Below are 19,483 nucleotides of genomic sequence, written 5' to 3'. Positions count from 1 at the left end.
AAAGGTACAAAAACTTTTTAGAATTTCTTTTCTTTAATAAAGGGATTTTGACGGAGGAAAAATCTATTTCTGGGGAGAGACCTGTGTCGCCGGTGAAAAGGTCCTTCTTAATACTTTTCTGATATAAATAATTTCCAAATATACCAGAGAAAGTTAAACCATTGGTATGCAGAGGTTACTACCCTCGCGCGCAGCACCTCAAGGGCGTCGTGTATAAAGAAAGGGCGTGTGAAAGCCACTAAACACAGGTCATCTTCCAATTAGATTACTCCTTCGTCAACATATGAACACGGGATGTGCCGACACAACGGTCTCCACCACACCGCTCCGACTCACCCAGTCCCCGCCCGATGCGAGCGCCATCTTACATCCTTCTGTCATAGATTTCAGTAATGGCTTGGAAAGGAATGGGATGGGAAACAGGGTAGGGTTTCACCGGGCGACACAGGTCTCTCCCCAGAAATAGATTTTTCCTCCGTCAAAATCCCTTTTCTGGGTCGACCTGTGTTCGCCGGTGAAAAAATACCAGAGAATGCCTTTCAAGCTCATGAATTGAAATTAATAAAAAAGGATAACGAAAACATCATTAATAGATCCATATTCATTAAGTAATAGTAGCATATAAACTTAATGTCTAAAGTTAAGAATATAACTTATAAATAGCTTAATCTCTAAAAATGCATACATCAATCTTAATTTCTAAACTTAAGAATATAACTTATATTATAACTTAATTACTAAATATGTATACCTAAACCAAAAATGTAAACAAATCATATACATTTAATAATCTAATATATACAGGTATGATTAAGCCGAATCTAAGAATGAACGATATCCTAAGGAGAAGCATGATACTTGGGTGGCTGAATCTGATCTACCGAGGTGAGAGGCATCGTGGCGAGAGTGGCAGGTAGAAAGGTGACAGTATAAGGAATGGGACGAAATTGAAGTAAGGAAAGTTAGTCAGATGAGATTAAACTCCCCGCCGCTATAGTGGAAAATTTTAAGGCTTGAATATTTCTTAGATAGTGGCGTTTAAAGACCCGAGGAGATTTCCAACCGTATACTTCTTAAGGTCATCAAAATTCATATTTTGAAAATAATTAATTGAGGTAGCTATAGCCCGAATATCATGAGCATGTGGAAAAGATTCTGGATTAGCTTGCTTTATGAAGTAGAGTATTTGCTGTCTAATACCTTGAATTGAGATAGTACCCCCTTTCTCTCTGGCAAATAAATGACCAGAGGAACATGAGGAGGATCTAGCTAAAAAGGCTTTCAGGGTTACCACAGGACATAGGGATGTATCCTGAGGTAGAGGAATAATTTTCCAAGGAGACCATCTATTTTGAGGATCTTCATTTTTAGCTAGGAAACTCCTATCCGGCGAGAGCAGAGTACTTCTCCTGATGGAGAAATCTAAGTTCTCAGGATTACGTGAGAGAGCTGCTAATTCTGATATTCTGGCACCTGAGGCCATGGCTGTAAGAAACAAAGTTTTTCTCAGTAGAGAAATGTAAGAGCAAGATTCGTTGTTGATATCCGAGGCTAGTTTTAAAACATCGTTTAAAAACCACGTGACCTTTTGAGGACGAATTGTAGGTCTAAGTCGAGCACAAGCTTTGGGAATGGATGAAAAATAAGAATCTGCTAAATTAATATTAAATCCAACTTGAAAAATCTTTTTCAGAGCCGACTTAATCGTAGTAATAGTACTAGCGGCTAGGCCTTTATCAAATAAGGTTTTAAAAAATGAAATGGCCAAATTTGGGGTCATTTGAAGAATATCTAAATTCTTTATAAAACTCCGCTAATTTCTTAACAGCCGAATCATATTGCCTAAGCGTTGAATCCCTTTGTCAGATTCTATGAATAAGACATTCTCCGGATCGATATTTGCATCTTTATGAGCAGCAAATTTCATGAAGTCCACAAAGTTAGGGTTTGAACTACTCTTGAGGAAGCTGACACAGTCTGAGTTTGAACTATTTGTGTCAACTTTGGATGTGGGATCCGTCTGGGATGGAGCTTCAGCTCTAGTAGGAGCGGAAACCAATTGCTTTTGGGCCAGTTGGGTGTTACTAGGGCCACTGTTCCTTTGAAGAAACGTAGTTTGTGTAACACCTTCATCAGAAGATTCACTGGAGGGAACAGATAAATCTTCTGCCAGTGGTTCCAATCTAAGGTTAATGCGTCCATGGCATAGGCCTGAGGGTCCAGGTTGGGGGCTACGTAGCAAGGAAGTTTGTGGTTGGTGCATGTCGCAAACAAGTCTACCTGGAGATCTGGAACTAGTCTGGTTATCCACCGAAATGAATTCATGTCTAGGGACCACTCCGATTCTAAAGGCTTGGTTCTGGATAAAGCGTCCGCTATAACATTTTTTACTCCTGCCAGATGTGTTGCTGACAGGAACCAGTTTCTTTTTGCTGCCAAGGAAAATATTGTTACTAGAACATGATTCAGATTGGGTGATTTGGAACCTCCTCTGTTTATGCAGTGGACTACCACTGAATTGTCTGAGACTATCCTCACATGACTTGTCTTGTGGTGATGCAATTGTTTCAAGGTTAGAAACACTGCCATTGCTTCCAACACATTTATGTGAAACTGTTTCATATTGAGTGACCAGATTCCCTGAAACATTTGGTGTTGGGAGTAACCCCCCCAACCACTGAGTGACGCGTCTGTATGAATCGTCACTTGAGGAGGGGGGATTTGTAAAGGAACTGATTTGGTCAGTTTCTTGTACTGTGTCCATGGGAGTAGTCTCTTTATTAAAACGGAGGGAATTGTAGATACTTTGTCTCTTAAATGTATCTTTGCTCTCTTTTTCCAAACTCGATTGATGTCTTTGAGTTTGGCTTTCAGTAGGACGTCTGTTACTGAGGCAAATTGGAGTAAGCCGAGAATTCTTTCTAAAGCTCGTCTTGTTATCATTTTGTTCTTGATCAATTGTTTCGTTGCTAATGCTATCTCTTTGGCTTTCTTGGGTGGAAGAGATAGCTTGTGCTCTTTCAAGTCCCAATGAATCCCCAGCCAATCGAACTGACTTGCTGGTTGTAGCCGGGATTTTTCGAAGTTCAACTGAAAACCTAGACTTTGCAAGAACTGAATTACTTTGTTTGTTGCTTTGTGGCAATCTTCTACTGTCTTCGCCCAAATGAGCCAATCGTCTAGGTAGGCTACTAGCAGTATTCCTTGGTTCCTGAGTTGTTGTAATACTGTCTCTCCTAGTTTCGTAAATATCCTGGGAGCAATGTTGAGGCCGAACGGCATCACCTTGAATGCATAGGATTTTCTGCCTAAGCGGAAGCCTAGGTAGGGAGAGAAATTTCTTGCCATCGGAACATGATAATAAGCGTCTGTAAGATCTATAGAGGTGGTGACGGCCCCACGGGGAAGTAAGGTCCGTACCTGTGAGACAGTCAGCATACGGAACTTGTCGCAGAGAATGTAAGAATTCAGTTTGGACAAGTCCAGGACTACTCTTCTTTTGTTCGAATTCTTTTTTGGAACAGTGAACAGACGTCCCTGGAATTTCAGGCTTTTTACTAATCTTTATAGCTTTTTTTCTGTAGGAGATCTTTGGTTGATTCTTTCAGATCTGGTGTAGGTGTCTGAAAGAAATTCACCGGAGGAGGTGGGGACCCCTTCTTCCACTTCCAACCCAGACCCTTGGAAACAATACTGTGTGCCCAAGGGCTGAAGGTCCATTGATCTCTGAACCGGTACAGTCTCCCTCCTACCCGGTCCTTCTCATTGATTATGGGTCGGCTTATATCCTCTACCACCCCTTGCGCCTCTGGTTCTAGGTCCGCCTCGTTGGCGGAACTGCCCTCTAGCTCTATTACCACCGGATTGTCGAGGGTATCCTCGAAAGGCTCCGGTGGCTTCGTAGGCCGGGTTAAATGCCGGAGAAGACATCCATGCTGCGTGGCTGGTGACTGTACGCCCTGAGGTGCGGGTACAATCATGAATGTTGTTGTGTGTGGTTTTGATGTCGAAGGTTTCGACACTTGGGCTGGAGGATTTGTTTGTTGGCGCTGCTGACTTCGGAACCCCTTGTAAGTAGTAAAATACTTTTGTTTCTTCTTTGGGTTCTGGTGCTTTGCTGTAGGGTCGAACTTCCGTTTGGAAGAGAGACCCCAACGAACTCGAAGGTTTTGGTTCGTCCTGGCCGCCTCCTGTAGCACCTTGTCTACTTCTTCTTGAGGAAATAGATTCTTTCCCCAGAAGGAAGACTTGATCAGTCTATTAGGCTCGTGCCTAATAGTCGCCTCAGCTAACACATGTTTCCTGCAGCTTTTCCTGGCTGCAATGAATTCATGAAGGTCCAGCTGATAGGTTTGTCTTCAGCCATGATGAAATAAATCCAGAAATCGTAGGAAAATACAGACACGATTCGCACAATTACAACGCTCACGAGTCCAAAAGAAGGATGTAAGATGGCGCTCGCATCGGGCGGGGACTGGGTGAGTCGGAGCGGTGTGGTGGAGACCGTTGTGTCGGCACATCCCGTGTTCATATGTTGACGAAGGAGTAATCTAATTGGAAGATGACCTGGGTTTAGTGGCTTTCACACGCCCTTTCTTTATACACGACGCCCTTGAGGTGCTCGCGCGAGGGTAGTAACCTCTGCATACCAATGGTTTAACTTTCTCTGGTATATTTGGAAATTATTTATATCAGAAAAGTATTAAGAAGGACCTTTTCACCGGCGAACACAGGTCGACCCAGAAAATATATTTAGCCTGTCCTGTAAAGGTTAAAGTTGTTACTTTTATACTTACCTAACATTCATAGAGCTACAAGTTTTGAGCTGCTGGCTCACTGAGCAATTTAGGGAAAACGCATTCACCTTCTCTCTGATAGGTAATGAAAGATAACTTTGTTTTCTTTCCACTAGATTGTGGGGTGGCAGTGTTAGGCAAGTAAGGAAATAACCAATTCTAAAATGAAAATTGGTATTAATCCTATGAAACTTGTCTAACATTCATATAGCTGACTAATGCATTGACAAGGATGGCGGGAGAGTAGCGTTCAGCAGACTGATAAACCCAAGCCAAAAAAAACAGATTGATTTTAAAAGTAACCCAATAAAAAACTCTTGCCTAATATTGATAATTCTATTGGCAGTCTTGGCTGCTCTTAGCTACTACCTCCCTTCTTCTATCCTCTGCCTCCTCTCTTCAGCTGGCCCTGCAGTGAACGAAAAGGGCTGGGAGGTGTCAGGGCCCTGTGGTAGAAGATGAGGGATCTGACTCTTTGTCTAGACTTCTGGGGCTAAGGTTTCCTTATGGAACTTTGCCTCCCTATGACAGATTGAAGGTGGCCACCTGGGAGATGAGGGTAACTTAAAGAGTTTTCCCTCCATCTCAATAGCTTCTTCCCCTTTTCCTTGAGGAAAGTACAACTTGCACAGCAACAACCAGCTCTTGTGCAATATCTGTTTAGATATCAAGGTGAAAATGGAATCCCTCCTATGTAGAACTGTGTTAGTCCCAATACTGGTGATCTGATGGGCTACAAATCACAAAACTAACAGAATGGAAAACTTCCATAGGATACTCAAAATAACAATAGTGACGGCAAACTCCCAAAGATTCAGCCAAGCTGTGACAATAACTACTTAGAACCTCCATATATGAAAGCCAGTGTTTTTATCCTCACAGGAACAACTGAAGACAAAAGTTATTTAAAAATAAGTTCTTTCAAAATGGGTTAATTGCATAAATATTCATTACAAAACTTTTTCATTTGCACACTTAAAGTTCATACTCTTAGAACTTAAACAATTTTAAACATGGTTCCAATATTTAACCAGACAAAACTTATTAGGGTTAGTCTTCTGCTGCACTTTCCAAGCTGTACATGGACAACCAACATTAGAATACATTAGAAATGGATTACTTACAGAAACATTGCCAAATTTTCATATTATAAATTGTCTCAGCTGCATAGTCACAGGAGTTTACTGTAACTGTATAGCAACAATTAAAGATAAGTATCTCAATTCTTGTTCTTGTATGAGCATGTGTAAGATTAGGTACTCAAAAGAAAAAAATACTCACAGATCTTCCATTGGATAATTGTTCTCTGCACTCCTTCCACAGCTTAACATTTTTAACGTCTTCAGATATGCAATCTGTTACTTCTTTGTCTAATGTATAGCCAACAACCTTCTGTTTTTTTGATGCTGGAGATTTCAAATCCTCTTCCTAAAATGGGAAGTGGAAAAACAATTCATGAATAGAATGCAAATTTTTTGCCATTTTTAAATCATGGGAAATGAGTGATTAAATAAATAATGTACCATACATAGTAAAGTACAAATTCATTCTCATCTAAAGGGGGGTATATTTGTAAGCATTCATTTGTACAAGAAAAATAATTTTAAAAACTATTTTACCTCAGAAATGAACATCTGATTCCCTGTATAAAGAATAAACTACCGTTTCCTGTATGAGGAATAAACTACCCTTGAAGGAATTAAGCATTACCTTTAAATTATCTTTAAATAGGTTGAAATTATCCTTAAAGGGCAAGACAAACAAAATTCTGTAGCATTTAAGAAATTGCAAAATATCCTCCCTCGTTTTCTTGGAAACCATAACACGGAAAACATTTTTAAATGTATTTATCACTATCACGATAATGTAATATATTCTCAATGATCTATAAAACTTCTAAACAAAATTCACAAAATTTCTCTTATCAGCAGCTTAAATATTATTTTGAACAAACGATTAAACTAAAAAATTAAAGGCCTTGCTAATCTCTAATACGTGTTTTCAATTCTATAATAAAACCTTGTCTCTAGGCAGAATCTGTTAATCCAACAATGTCAAAACTAGCTCCTTGTATGGGAAACTAAACTGATAACACCTACCCTGTAATAATGCCATGAAGTAACCTCCAACACACTTCAGGCTATCTCAAGAAACTGCAAAACTGTTATCTTTAACTGAAAACCCTAAAATAAGCATTATACAACCTTACCATATTTTCCTTATTTTTCCTCTTCTTTGACTTTGGCTTCTCTCCTTCACTATCTGATGAATTTCCTTCACTTAGCCTTTGTTTTGCTTCCTCTTTTTCCTTTTGTGCCTCCAAATACCCTTCAGGATACTGAAAAAGAAAAGAAAAGCAATAAGAATGTAATTTTCCTTTAGTAAAAACTGAATGGCATTTCAGGATGGATGAAAATGAAATTTTTATTAAAGTTTTATATACACTTACCAAGTAATTTTACATAGCTAATGTTTCTAACATACACAGCAGCTTCAAAATGTGAAATTTCCAGTATCATGCTAGTTTAAGTGTAGGTGACAAGACACTGTCCACTTTCAGGGAAGAATAAGTACAACACAGCTGAAGAGCTCAATTTGTTTGTGCCCTATGTCCAAGAGAAGGGAGGAGGGGGATTCCAGTTCTGTAATTACTTGGTAAGTAGTATACATAAAACATTATTTCATTATAAAAATATCATTTTTATATAAGTAACGTAATAAGTAATTACATAGTTAAATCCCAAACTGACAGGAGGTGGGATGCATGGACACAATCTACTTCTAAAAATTCTGTGAGGTAAAGAATTTTTAAAATAGGATAGGAAGTTAGCGTTGGTTAAAATGCTTCTTGTAACCTTACAAGAAGTACTGCAGGCAGATACTGCCTCTGGTTGGTGCTATCTTAACTGTAGTGGCACAGTACCAACAGAAAGACAACCAGACAATGCTGTTACCTACACCAAATGAAAAACCATTACCCATCCATTAAAAAGAAAACTGGTTGGTACTCTAGGGACATATAGTGCCAGGCTCCCCTAAACTTACTTTCTTTAGCAGCGTTGAAGGATTTAATCAGGTCGCTGAAAATAGTAGAAAATCTGCATTCAAGTCACAAAGGTTTTAGCAAAGAGATGTTATGTCTTCTACACCAGCTGCGGAAGAATGCTTGCTTAGCTTAGCAAACTTGAGAAGAACACTGGTGTCTACACTTAGCGATAGTTTCAGCAGCTGGTCATGAAAACCCATACGCTATGACAAGTCTGTTAAAAGTGAATCCTGTCAGTGCAAGAGCGGGTAGGCCTCGATGAAACCATTGGAAATGTGGCTGTTTGAGAAGAATTGTTCTGTGCAGCAGCAGTCTAGGAAAATCTACTAGCAGTCTTAGGAGGTTTGGAAACCACTCCTCTTGGGGCCAGATTGGGGCCACTAGGGTCACTGAAGAGTTGTGGTTAGTCAAGAACTTTTAACACTTCCCCGACCATGCTGAATGGCAGGAAGGTGTATAGGTCTAGGTTGTCCACTCCTGAAATGACAATTTGTCGAAAATTGCATTTTTCCTAACTATACAAACCTGAGGTCCTTTACATATAGTCCCACCTCATGCCACCCCTCACTCTGCAACTTTTTGCATGGGCCTAAAGCAAAAGTGATTCTTCACCTCTCGGGCGCGCGCACGATCGGACAAGCAGTTAACTACCGTTCTCCCCTTGTTCGAAGCTTACGACCGTCCCAGCTGCCGCTAGTTACCTTCCTATTGTTAAAGGACCTCAGGTTTGTATAGTTAGGAAAAATGCAATTTTCGACAAATTGTCATTTGTTCCGATACGTAATACAAACCCTCGGTCCTTTAACAATAGGAAGACTCACTTCTTGGTGGGAGGAATCTGAGTCTTTTTGGTGAACAGACTGGTGTTCGTCCAACCCTGGAGTGCCTCCCTGGTCATAAGAGCAAGGGAGGGATCCAAACCTCTGTCCGATTGATCGGGGTGTGCACCGCAGGATCAATGGTCAGACCTCTGGGCCAAGTACTAAGAGAGAGGCAAGCGTATCTCTTCGTACCAGCAAGCAAGAACTTGTTCCTGTTTGCAAGAGACAATCATAAAATGATGGGTTTGTCTCAAATTGGCATCCACTTCCTCCCCCTTGTTGGAGGAAGTGGTGGATATTTACTCCTATCCCTACTGAAAGGGATAGGATGGTGCTCTATTGAGTAGCTCACCTGCATCTCGTCCTTACCCAGCAGGGTGACGACCGTGTCCCTCTACCCAGAGGTAGAGGAAAGAAAAAGATGGGAAGAGGAGCCAGTCACACTCTCATTCCTCATCCATTCTTACGGTCACACCAGGACTCGATGCTGTTCAGCCTGCGAGGGTCTGGGTTAACTACACAACGTGTTGAGCAACCACCACGGTTCCCAAGGAAAAAGATCCAAGGAACTGTGGGCAATATCCTGAAGGTAGAAGGAGGTGCATGCGGTCCGGTTGGACCAGGCGCCTGCCTTCATTACCTGCGCCACGGAGAAGTTCTTGCGGAACGCGAGAGAATGATGAAGAGGCGTCCACACTCATCCTGGGTGTCGAGTTTCTTCAGACAGCTCCGTCGCGCCTTCACAGGACAAAGCAGCATAGCCTTCGTATCGGAGGCGGTGAAGTCCATTAGGGAGGGTATTGTGAAGGACTCGAACCAATCGTCAGTTACCGAAGGGTTCTGAGTCTTCGCTACGAAGATCGGTACGAAATCGAGCGTCACAAATCCCCATCCCTTTGTGCTTGACTTCTCAAGAGAAGTCATGCAGTTACCTAAGACGAAAAGAAGGGAATAGTCGTATGACCTATCCCTCTTCTCGACTTTGGTTATGTACAGTACTCATACTGACAAGCTATTAAGACGAAGTAATGATTGCTCTGGAACAACCGAACTAAGTCCACAGCATAGTTCGTAACTGACTCGGGCGCTCTGACAGCTGCCGACTGACTGGTTCGGAATCAGTAGAGGCAAGTTGTCCAAGCATCCGGGTAAGTCACGTGACCTTCGCCCTTTAAAGAGTTATGCTGAGAGACCAAACAAATAAAATATTTGTTAGTCACCGATGCCGGACGGCGCGGCGATGATTCTCTTAATGCATAAGCTCAAAAGGCGAAAGTCAATTGCCTTCAAAAGACCGAGGTCCCTGATGGCAAGAAAATCTCATAGACGTTGAATCTCAGCTTAAGGAGAAACAACACTATGTGACGTTGAAGACGAAGGTAGGCAATGAATGCAACCTACGTCTTCCAGCTGAATCGAGAGAAGGAATCTCAAGATTCTAAACCTGTGCTTACAAATGACTGAAAACGCTAACCGCCATTTCATTGCTGTTCGTTGTGCAATGAAAGCGGGGCGTTCTTCAGTAATGAAACACAGGGGAGAGCCGCCTGAAGAACTGCTTCTCATGGGCTGAACGTTTGGAAGTAGAGCTGGCAGGTGTGGGAGTAGGCGATGTCTTTCAATACATCTGCTAATCCGGGGTGAACAATGAACAATTGCACACCTGCGAATACAAGATATTTTGAGGACAAACTCAGATTCCGCAAAAATCATTCGCATTATCGAGATACGATGCAGCAAGAGACTGTTACAGAATTCTGTTACCGTGCGGTAAACAGAAAGATGAGAGTCGAATAGATATCTCTGTTTAAAATTCTCGCAATACCGAAGACGATGAATACTAGCGTCACAGCAGTAGATGGTCATTCATGTATGCGAGAATCCCCGTTAATCAGAGACTTAAGTCCGTGATTGTTGGGCAGAGATACGGTTGGTATTCAATCAAAGCAGGTGAGAAAGACATAACCAACCGTCAATCTCAAAGCGGCAGCTGGTACTGAAATGCCTCGGGCAATTCAATACGCAGTAGCTGTCGCTGACTCGTCATCCTGAGTTGCCAAGTAATCCTTTCCACGAAGGAATGCGTTCGGCTAGAACCACCGAGCATAAAAAGGTATGCTCGAGCAATTATATTTATGCGAAACGAATTTCGGTAAATATAAAAGCTTAAATGGTGTTGTTGTGACAACACCATAAGTATATAAAATTTAAACTGGAAACTCCTGGGAGGTTGCAGGCAACCCGAGTTGCAGTTCAATTAGAATACTTTTCGTCTAAGTCGCAATCCGTAGAATAACCAGGATATGCGCCTACCCCTCGGACCATTCAACTGCTTAGCAGAATCATGTCGCGAGGTTAATATACGTAGTATATTTGTAGGATTCTGAACAACGATCTCCATCCTAAATTCTTTCCTTCAAGAAAACAAAATAAGGATTGGAGATCGACCACCTTCGGTCTCTATCAAAGAGAGTGAAGAAGTCTTCCTCGAAGGAAAGCTTCAATGGTGAACAGAATACTAAGACGATAGTTCAAGCCAAACTGGATATTCCCGTCCGTTCTTCTCTATTCCAGGTTGGTCGCCTACTGTGAGATAGTCTTCTTTCAGCAGCAGTCTTCTTCCTAATGCTAGAAATTCCAGGAATTCGAGCATAGGCGAGGTTCCCGATTATCGTGTAACATATCGGGATTCTCGTCTCGCTCACTTTGGACCGTGGTCTCGCCTAAGTGTTTGGAGATCGTAAGAAACTAACACTCTGAATGCGCTAGAAATTCCGTAGAATTCTAAGCAGTCTGCGAAACCCCCACCGAATTCGTCAAACGATATCGGCTGGTGGTCCTCTCGATTCCCGTAGAAATCGAGAATGGGGCAGGATCCCTCCTCAACGACCGGGGCTTACGTCAGGTAGGACCCGAAGGTCCCCCCTGGTAGCGCAGTCCCCAACGTGGGATCCTACAGAGAAATCTCTGTAGGATCCTTCCCCTTTCCCTCGTAGCCGTAAGGAGAGAGGGAATGGGGGAGGAATTGGATACTCGCTCGCCTTCCCAGTGGAACTAGCAGTTGGAGAAGAGTAGGAGCAGCCATCGCCTTGCGGCGATGGCCTCTCAGTCTGGGAAAACGTATCGTCAGGAGAAACGTTTTCCCCGAGGAGGGTTACGAACTCTCACTGTAGGTAAGGGTCTGCCGCCACTGTGAACGTCGTCTGGGTGGGGCTGATCGACACCTGACAGGAGAGAGCCGATACCGTCCTCCGACTCATTCCAGTCCTCGTCGAGGTCGAAACCTCTCAGGAGGACCGAAGGAGTATTTAAATACGGTGTCCGAAGACACGTAGAAACGCCGCTGTCGCAGTAGAGGAGGTGGAAGTAGCTTGATCGACCGGCCAGAACTGAGAGAGCCTTCTTGTCCGGAGACGAGAGACTCTGGTTCAAGACAGAATCGGCAAGCTCCGATCGCGGCAAACCCACCGTCGCTTTGGGTTCCCTCTCGGGCCCCAAAACGACTCGAGCAGAGACATGGGCTCTGCTGGTGGGAGCGGCGATCCTTCCCCCAGGTCGTTGTGCTGACGAATCAGTGCAATAACCTGGGTAAAGTTACTCTGAATCTCGGAAGTTACAGCGTCTTGAGGAGTAGGACCGTCCAGTCCCTCCAACAAGAGCAGCTCCCAGGACCCTCCTCCTTCAGAAGAAGGACCAGCAACAGATCCCTGACGGTTGCCTCCAATCACTTGCGCGTACGTCCTGGTTGGTCCTAAGACCATACCTGGCACGTGCGGCGTCGTGACGGGATCGTGAGCGGCGCATCTCTCACGATCACTCCTATATACCTCGCTCTTCCTGGCGTATGCCGAGGAAGTTGAAGGTATCGGAGAGACAGAACTGACGCTACCCCCTCCCCCCCTGACGGTCGCCTCCAATCACTTGCGCGTACGTCCTGGTTGGTCCTAAGACCATACGTGGCACGTGCGGCGTCGTGACGGGATCGTGAGCGGCGCACCTCTCACGATCACTCCTAGCTACCTCGCTCTTCCCGGTGTAGCCCGAGGAAGTTGAAGGTAGTGGAGAGACAGACCTGACGCTCCCCCCCCCGCTCGCTGGCAGGACCAGCGTACGTGGGGGGCTGCAGCCGATCACCAACCCGCGGTGGGGATCGATCTGCAGGCCTGGCCGTGCCGCTCACCTGTGGCGAGCGGCTCGACTGAGCACGTCGATCCCGGTCCCGTGCGTCAGACGAGCTGCTGCTGGTCACCGTATCCGCCCGGTCCCTGTGGGAGCGGCGGTCAGGTGACCTGCAGAGCTCGCTTTCGCCGTGAGACCGGTGAGCGTCCTCGCGGCACGTCAAACCGCTGGTACCAGCTGAGGCTGGTACCGTCGGTCGAGGGGACCTGGGGGACCTCTTCCCAGCCTCAACCCGTGGCCGGTCAGAGACCGTCACGTCCACCCGAGGTACCGGCTGGTCGCTGCGAGAGCGGCCGCTGGCCTGGCGAGAGTCACCTGAGCGGCTCTCGACAGTCTTCTGCTCCGTGCCTCGGTCATGACGCTGAGCGAACTCAGGCGTCTTAACTTTGGCTGCACGGTCACCCGAAGGAGATCGTACACTCGGAACTTCTCGCGGACGAGAAACCGAGCCGTACCTGGCTTAGCAGCAGAGCTGCCAAGACCAGGCGAGGGTGTACCAGCGGTAGCCAGCACACCCTTGGTCCCCGTCTTCTTCTTCTTCTCTGAAGGGGAGACGGGCCCCGTTCCCGAAGGAACAGGAGGACCAGCAGAAGAACCCCCCCGTCACACCGGAGTGTGACGAGCCCTTCGAAGTTCCCGAAGGAGTCTTCTTAGGGGGAATATAACAAAACCCGGTTACCAGCTGGTCGCTGCGAGAGCGGCCGCTGGCCTGGCGAGAGTCACCTGAGCGGTTCTCGCCAGCCTTCTGCTCCGTGCCGTGGTCTTGGCGTCGAGCGAACTCTGGCGCCGAAACTTTGGCTGCACGGTCTCCCGAGGGAGAGCGTACACTCGGGATCTCCCGCGAACGAGAGCCCGAGCCGGAACCTGGCGTAGCGGCATCGCCGCTAGCACCAGGCGAGGAAGTACCAGAGCTAACCGATACTCCTCTGGTCCCCGTCTATCTCTTCCTTACGGAAGGGGAGAGCGGGCCCGCTCCCGAAGGAGCAGGAGGACCAGCAGAAGGACCCCCCGTCCCACCGAGGTGGGACGGGCCCTTAGAAGTTCCCGAAGGAGACTTCTTAGGGGGGGGAGGCAGCCTTCTTCTTCTTCGGCTTATGGGCCTTAGAAGTCGAAGGGGAAGAGGCAGCAACAGACGAAGACGAAAATGACACCTTCCTCTTCTTCGTCAGCTCACGCAGGACAGTCGTCAGGTCCTCCATCCAGGCCGGAGTCGGGCCTATTGCCGAAGCAACACGGCCCGACTGCACCTGTCCGGAAGGACCTGGGACTGGGGAAGACACACCATGGGCAGGACCAGCATGGACAGGCGCAGGAAGCAGGAGCGACAGGAACAGCAACCAGCTCAGGAGCGGCAGGAACAGCGGCAGCGGTAAACACAGAAGGGACAGCCAAGCCAGTAGCGGGAACCACATCAGCGACAGGTACGGCAGGCCCAGCCATCGCCTCGTAGAATCATCGGCAGCCAGCGTGGTACTGGCGGCCGGTCCAGGGGCGAGCTGCTGGAACAGCGGAAGTCTGGGGCAGGCAACACGAAGAAAACACAGGCGGCGGCGGCATACCCCTCCTCGGTACGGCGGCGACCGGCCCTAGAAGCGGCAGACGGCGTCACCGACACAGCATGGGGAGTGTAGACCAGCGGGGGGAAGCAGCATAAGCGGCCGTGAAGGTTGTAGTGGAGACCACTCCAAGGTCACCGCCCCAGACCTCGCTAGACGCTGCAGCAGATCGTGGATGCTAGGCACGCCCTGCAGCCGCAGTGGCCCATACCTGTCCAAGGTCGTCTCCCACGGATGTAGCACCTGCGGTAGCACAGACAGATTAGTAAGAGGGGTTCCCTCACGCACGGGGGGGGAGACATGCCCCACCCCGAACGGAAGGAAGACCCCAAAAACAAAATACGAGGAAGCTGAGCGGGGGGGCAGGAAAGAAGACGAAGAATCGGATACCAAGGGAGTCGCGGGAGCTTTCCGACGACTTCCTGGCAGACCTTCGCTTCCCCTACCCCCGCACAGCAGTGAAAAGTAATATGAAAATGAAACAGAATACTGCACTTGCGATTCACTTCATAGAACTTAAAGGGGGAAAAATCAATTCCCGGTAAGAGCGGAAACTTGATCCATAATAATATGATGCTATCATAAATATATATGAAAATGAACAATACTGCACTTGCTATTTTCACTTTCACAGCAATAAATCGTAAGGATTAATTCCCGGGTAAGAGCGGAAATTGATCCAAAATTAAATTTGATGCAATTAATAAATGAAAATGAAAAGAAAACTGCATTGCGAATCCACTTCCATTGCATTCTATTCATACAAAATAAGAGGCTCTTGCCGAGCGCAATCAAGCTCTCGGCAACAAACGCACAGGGCAAAAATATAATGAAAAAGAGTACTTACATCTTTCAATTACACACTTTCGCCCAAAATACATGACTCGGCGCGAGTGCGCCCGCCCTCGGCACCGAGACATAATTCAAGGGTTCAATTCATGAAAAGAGCGGAAATCGCCGTCTCTACGGCGATAGCTCCATGTTGATTCATAATTAAGTAATGAAAATGAAAACAGTGTACTTACAGTTTCATTTTCAAGTCAAACAAACCATTAGTAGAAAACACAATATAAACAAAGCGATGACGAACACGTCCTTCACACCCGCGGCCGAAGCAAAAGTGATTCTTCACCTCTCGGGCGCGCGCACGATCGGACAAGCAGTTAACTACCGTTCTCCCCTTGTTCGAAGCTTACGACCGTCCCAGCTGCCGCTAGTTACCTTCCTATTGTTAAAGGACCGAGGGTTTGTATTACGTATCGGAACAAACATAGTATCAGTTGCCCATGCCCAGGGGTCCAGGATAGGAGAGCAAAACAGCAGGAGGCGATGGTTCTTCGACATCACGAATAAATTTATAGCAGGTCTTCCATACAGTTTCCACGGGACTGTGCATACTTGTGGATGTAGAGTCCATTCGTGGGTAAGACTTTTCTGCGACGACAGAGCTCGTCCGCTGCAAGCACATTTCAGCTTGCCCTGAATGAATCTTGTTATCAATATGGTCACGTTTTCTTTGCCCAGAAGAGTAGGTCCTTCGTTGCAATGTAGATGGAGGAGTGAGTGCCTCCTTGATTCCTTATGTAAGACAGAGTTGTGATATTGTCTGAATGGACCGTTACTGTCTTGTTGAATGTTTCTCTTACAAAGGATTGAAGACCTTCAATTCTTTTCATATTTATATGAAGAGTTCTCTCTTCTGAAAACCAAACCCAAGAAACTTTCTTGCCTTCCAGAAGAGCTCCCTAATCCAGATCCGAAGCACCTGAGTACAATGCTAGGTCAGAGCTCAGAGGTAGGAATGAATGAATTTATAAAATTTGTGGCCATTTGCCACGCGCCGGAGCCAAAGGCCATTCAGCGCATATATATCGACTGGATATATTTACTAATACAAGATACACTTGTATAATTAAATAAAATTATTAAAATCAAATTCATATTAAAATACTCAATTAAATATCATAAAACAAATGGATTTCCTTAAGAAATTTAAGAATCTCCTCTGTGGGAGCACCCTCTCCTAAAATATCTGACAAAGGTTTGTTGGTGAAACCAAACCGACGTCTATGATTAAAATAAAGAGGACAGTCAACAAATATATGCCTCACTGTAATGCCAACATTACAATTGGAGCATTGAGGAACCTGCCTCTCTGCTCCACTAGTTAAAGATACCTGTGTGTTAAAAACTTATGCCCTATACGCATGTTAAAACTATACTAGATCTTCTATCCATCCCAACAGAAGGTCTGATCGATTTCAGCTTTAAATTACTATTTAAGCTGGACCAGTGATTCTGCCACTTAGTCCTACAAAATGATTTAATAAAAAATTTTAAATCTTCACAGGGAACCCTCACAGAGTGGGAAGCCCGGGAGGAAGCTGCCAGCTTAGCGGCTGTATCAGCCAGCTCGTTACCACGAATTCCCACATGCGAGGGAACCCAACAAAACTTCACACTGATGTGTTTTCGAGAATGCAGGAGGACCAGCCAATCCTGCACCTCTTGAACGAGTTGATTAGATGGCATCAACTTCTGGAGTGCAGCTAGGGAACTCTGGGAATCAAAATAAATAATATACGAGTCCCCAGTGCTACCTGTACTAAAAAAAATTTCAAAATGCTAAAAATAGCATAGATATCAGCATTAAAAATTGAGAACTTAATAGGGAGGCTTTTTTAAATTGTTCTCTCACCGACAATGACAGAACATCCAACTCCATTTGCTGATTTTGACCCATCTGTATATACAGCAATCAAGTTCCTATGCTCAGAAACATGGGCCAAGAAGCTACTTTGAAGCTGAACACTTGAGCTGATTTTTTTGTTGTCTCTAACTTGGCAAATATCTAAAGGAGGCCTACACCAAGGAGGGAATTTAGAAAATGTAGTTTCCATAACCAGTGGAGGAATAAGGCCTACCTCTCTCACACTGATGTTTAATCTAACTTCAAGGGGCTTAAGCAATGTACGTCTAGTTGGTGCTCTGTCAACAGGATGTTTTATATACTTAAAATTTGGATTAGATTGAGAGGTTAGTGCTCGTGACAAATATCAGAGACCCTGTTCCTCCCTCCGAATGAAAAGCGGAGGAAAACCAGAGTCTACATAAAGGCTCTCAACAGGAGACGTTTTAAAAGCACCTGTACAAATACGCAATGCCATATTGTGTACTACATCCAGCTTGCCTAACAAGGTCTTACATGCCGAACCATAAACCTGAGATCCATAATTAATCTTACTCAAGCATAGGGCCTGATAAATTCTTAATAAAGTAGTAAGGTCAGCTCCAAAATTCAGGTTACTAACAACTTTAAGAATATTGCACCGTTGTTTAACATTTACTGCAGTCTCATTTATATGTTCTGCAAAAGTCAATTTTTTGTCAAAAATAATTCCTAAATATTTGATTTTATCTTCATACAACAAGATAGAACCTTCTAAAAATAAGGTTGGAATCTCTTCCCTTCTTCGTGTTCTACAAAAACGTATAGCTTTAGTTTTCTCAGCAGAAAATTTGAAACCTTTACTATTAGCCCTGGTAGTAGCAGCATTAATTGCAATCTGAATTTTAGTACAAGCTTCAACTGCAGTAGCTCTACTACACATAACGTCATCTGCGAATGCTTGACCAGTTACTCCAACAGGGAGAAGGTCAAGTAAACCATTAATGGCAATATTAAAAAAGGTTGGACTAAGCACACTCCCTTATGGAATGCCTTCTTCCTGAAGATACTCTGATGAGAAGGTAGACACAATTCTTACTTTAAGGTACCAGTCAGACAGGAAGTCTTTGGCAAAATTAAACATACTGCCAACAATACACCATTCAACCAGCTGCATTAAAATACCAGCCCTCCAGGTAGTATCAAATGCTTTTTCCAGATCAAAGAACACAGCAAAGGTTTGATTTTGGACTGCAAAAGCATTCTGAATCTCACGTGTGAGACATAATAAGGGGTCCAAAGTACTTCTATTCTTGCAGAAGCCAAATTGCCTCTTTGACAACAAGCTCTTTGTTTCTAATAACCATACCAGATGAAAATTCACCATGCGTTCGTAAATCTTGAAGACACAGCTGGTAAGAGTAATAGGTCTATAACTTTTAGGATGACTAGGGTCCTTTCCAGGTTTCAAAAAAGGAACTATAACAGTTTTTCCACAACTTGTATGAGTCCCTGAGGACATGATGGATATGGGTGCTTTCCACCTGTAATCTTCCCAGAGACTCTCCTAACTTCTTTTGTTTATACAGCACTACTAGTCCTTCTGTCCTGACGACAAACTACCATTTAAATTTATTTTCTTCAATCAGTATTTCCAAACTATTATCCAAATCATTCCATATTTTGTCTTTTAATTCTGTTTCTATATTTTCACAAACTTTGCTCTAGTCACAACTTTTTCAGTTATTATAGATAACTCTATATGTACTTTATTCGTTCTGCAGTGCTGTGAATCTTGATACCACTCTTTCCAATTCATCTTTGCTCCTGCCATCTGATTTTTAGCTTCCCATTTTCCCTACAAGACATTTCTTTCCTCTTCACAGCCACAGCTTGATGGTTCTCCTCTATTCAACTGCCATTTATATATCTTGATTCCTCAAATAGTATTCCCTCTAATCCATTTCCAAATGCTATATCGTATACTCCTACTGTCTTTTGATGCTGTCTACTAACTGTTTCCAATGTACATCTTTTAATTCTTTATTTGAACATTTATAAAATAATCCTTTTTAACACATCTAGTTTTCAGTTTCCATGGTTCACTCTTCATTCTTTACTTGTCCCATTCCCTCACAATCAACTCCGCTAACTGCGCTTTTTGTTCACTGCATTATGCCCCACAAACACACATACAAAAGGTAATCATTCTCTTTGATGTTACCTCCTCTTCTCATAATAGTAAAATAAAAAAATTCTGTGTTCTTGCTTTTTACTTAAATGTCAAGTGATGACCTCATATCTTAACAAGTATTATCAGCCCTTAAAACTGCTCTTGTATCTGTACCATGACTATTCAGTCTCGAGTTAAATGTCCTTGCTGGAGGGCTTATCCATCTAGTCCAGTTTTATTTCTA

General features: G+C 44.3%; 1 protein-coding gene across 1 annotated transcript in view; it reads right to left on the bottom strand.

Annotated features, from left to right (window-relative positions):
- The window catches only part of LOC135219861 (E3 ubiquitin-protein ligase UHRF1-like), a 207,727-nt gene that overhangs the window by 85,792 nt on the left and 102,452 nt on the right, over positions 1-19,483 (bottom strand). The window contains exons 11-12 of the mRNA XM_064256982.1: positions 7,006-7,134; positions 6,078-6,224 (exon numbers count right to left, since the gene is read on the bottom strand). Of these exons, the coding sequence (XP_064113052.1) occupies positions 6,078-6,224; positions 7,006-7,134 (276 nt within the window). The remainder of the gene's footprint in view (positions 1-6,077; positions 6,225-7,005; positions 7,135-19,483) is intronic.

This window comes from Macrobrachium nipponense, chromosome 1 (genome assembly GCF_015104395.2).
Source record: "Macrobrachium nipponense isolate FS-2020 chromosome 1, ASM1510439v2, whole genome shotgun sequence".
Lineage (NCBI taxonomy): Eukaryota > Metazoa > Arthropoda > Malacostraca > Decapoda > Palaemonidae > Macrobrachium > Macrobrachium nipponense.
This window is presented reverse-complemented; position numbering and strand designations above follow the sequence as displayed.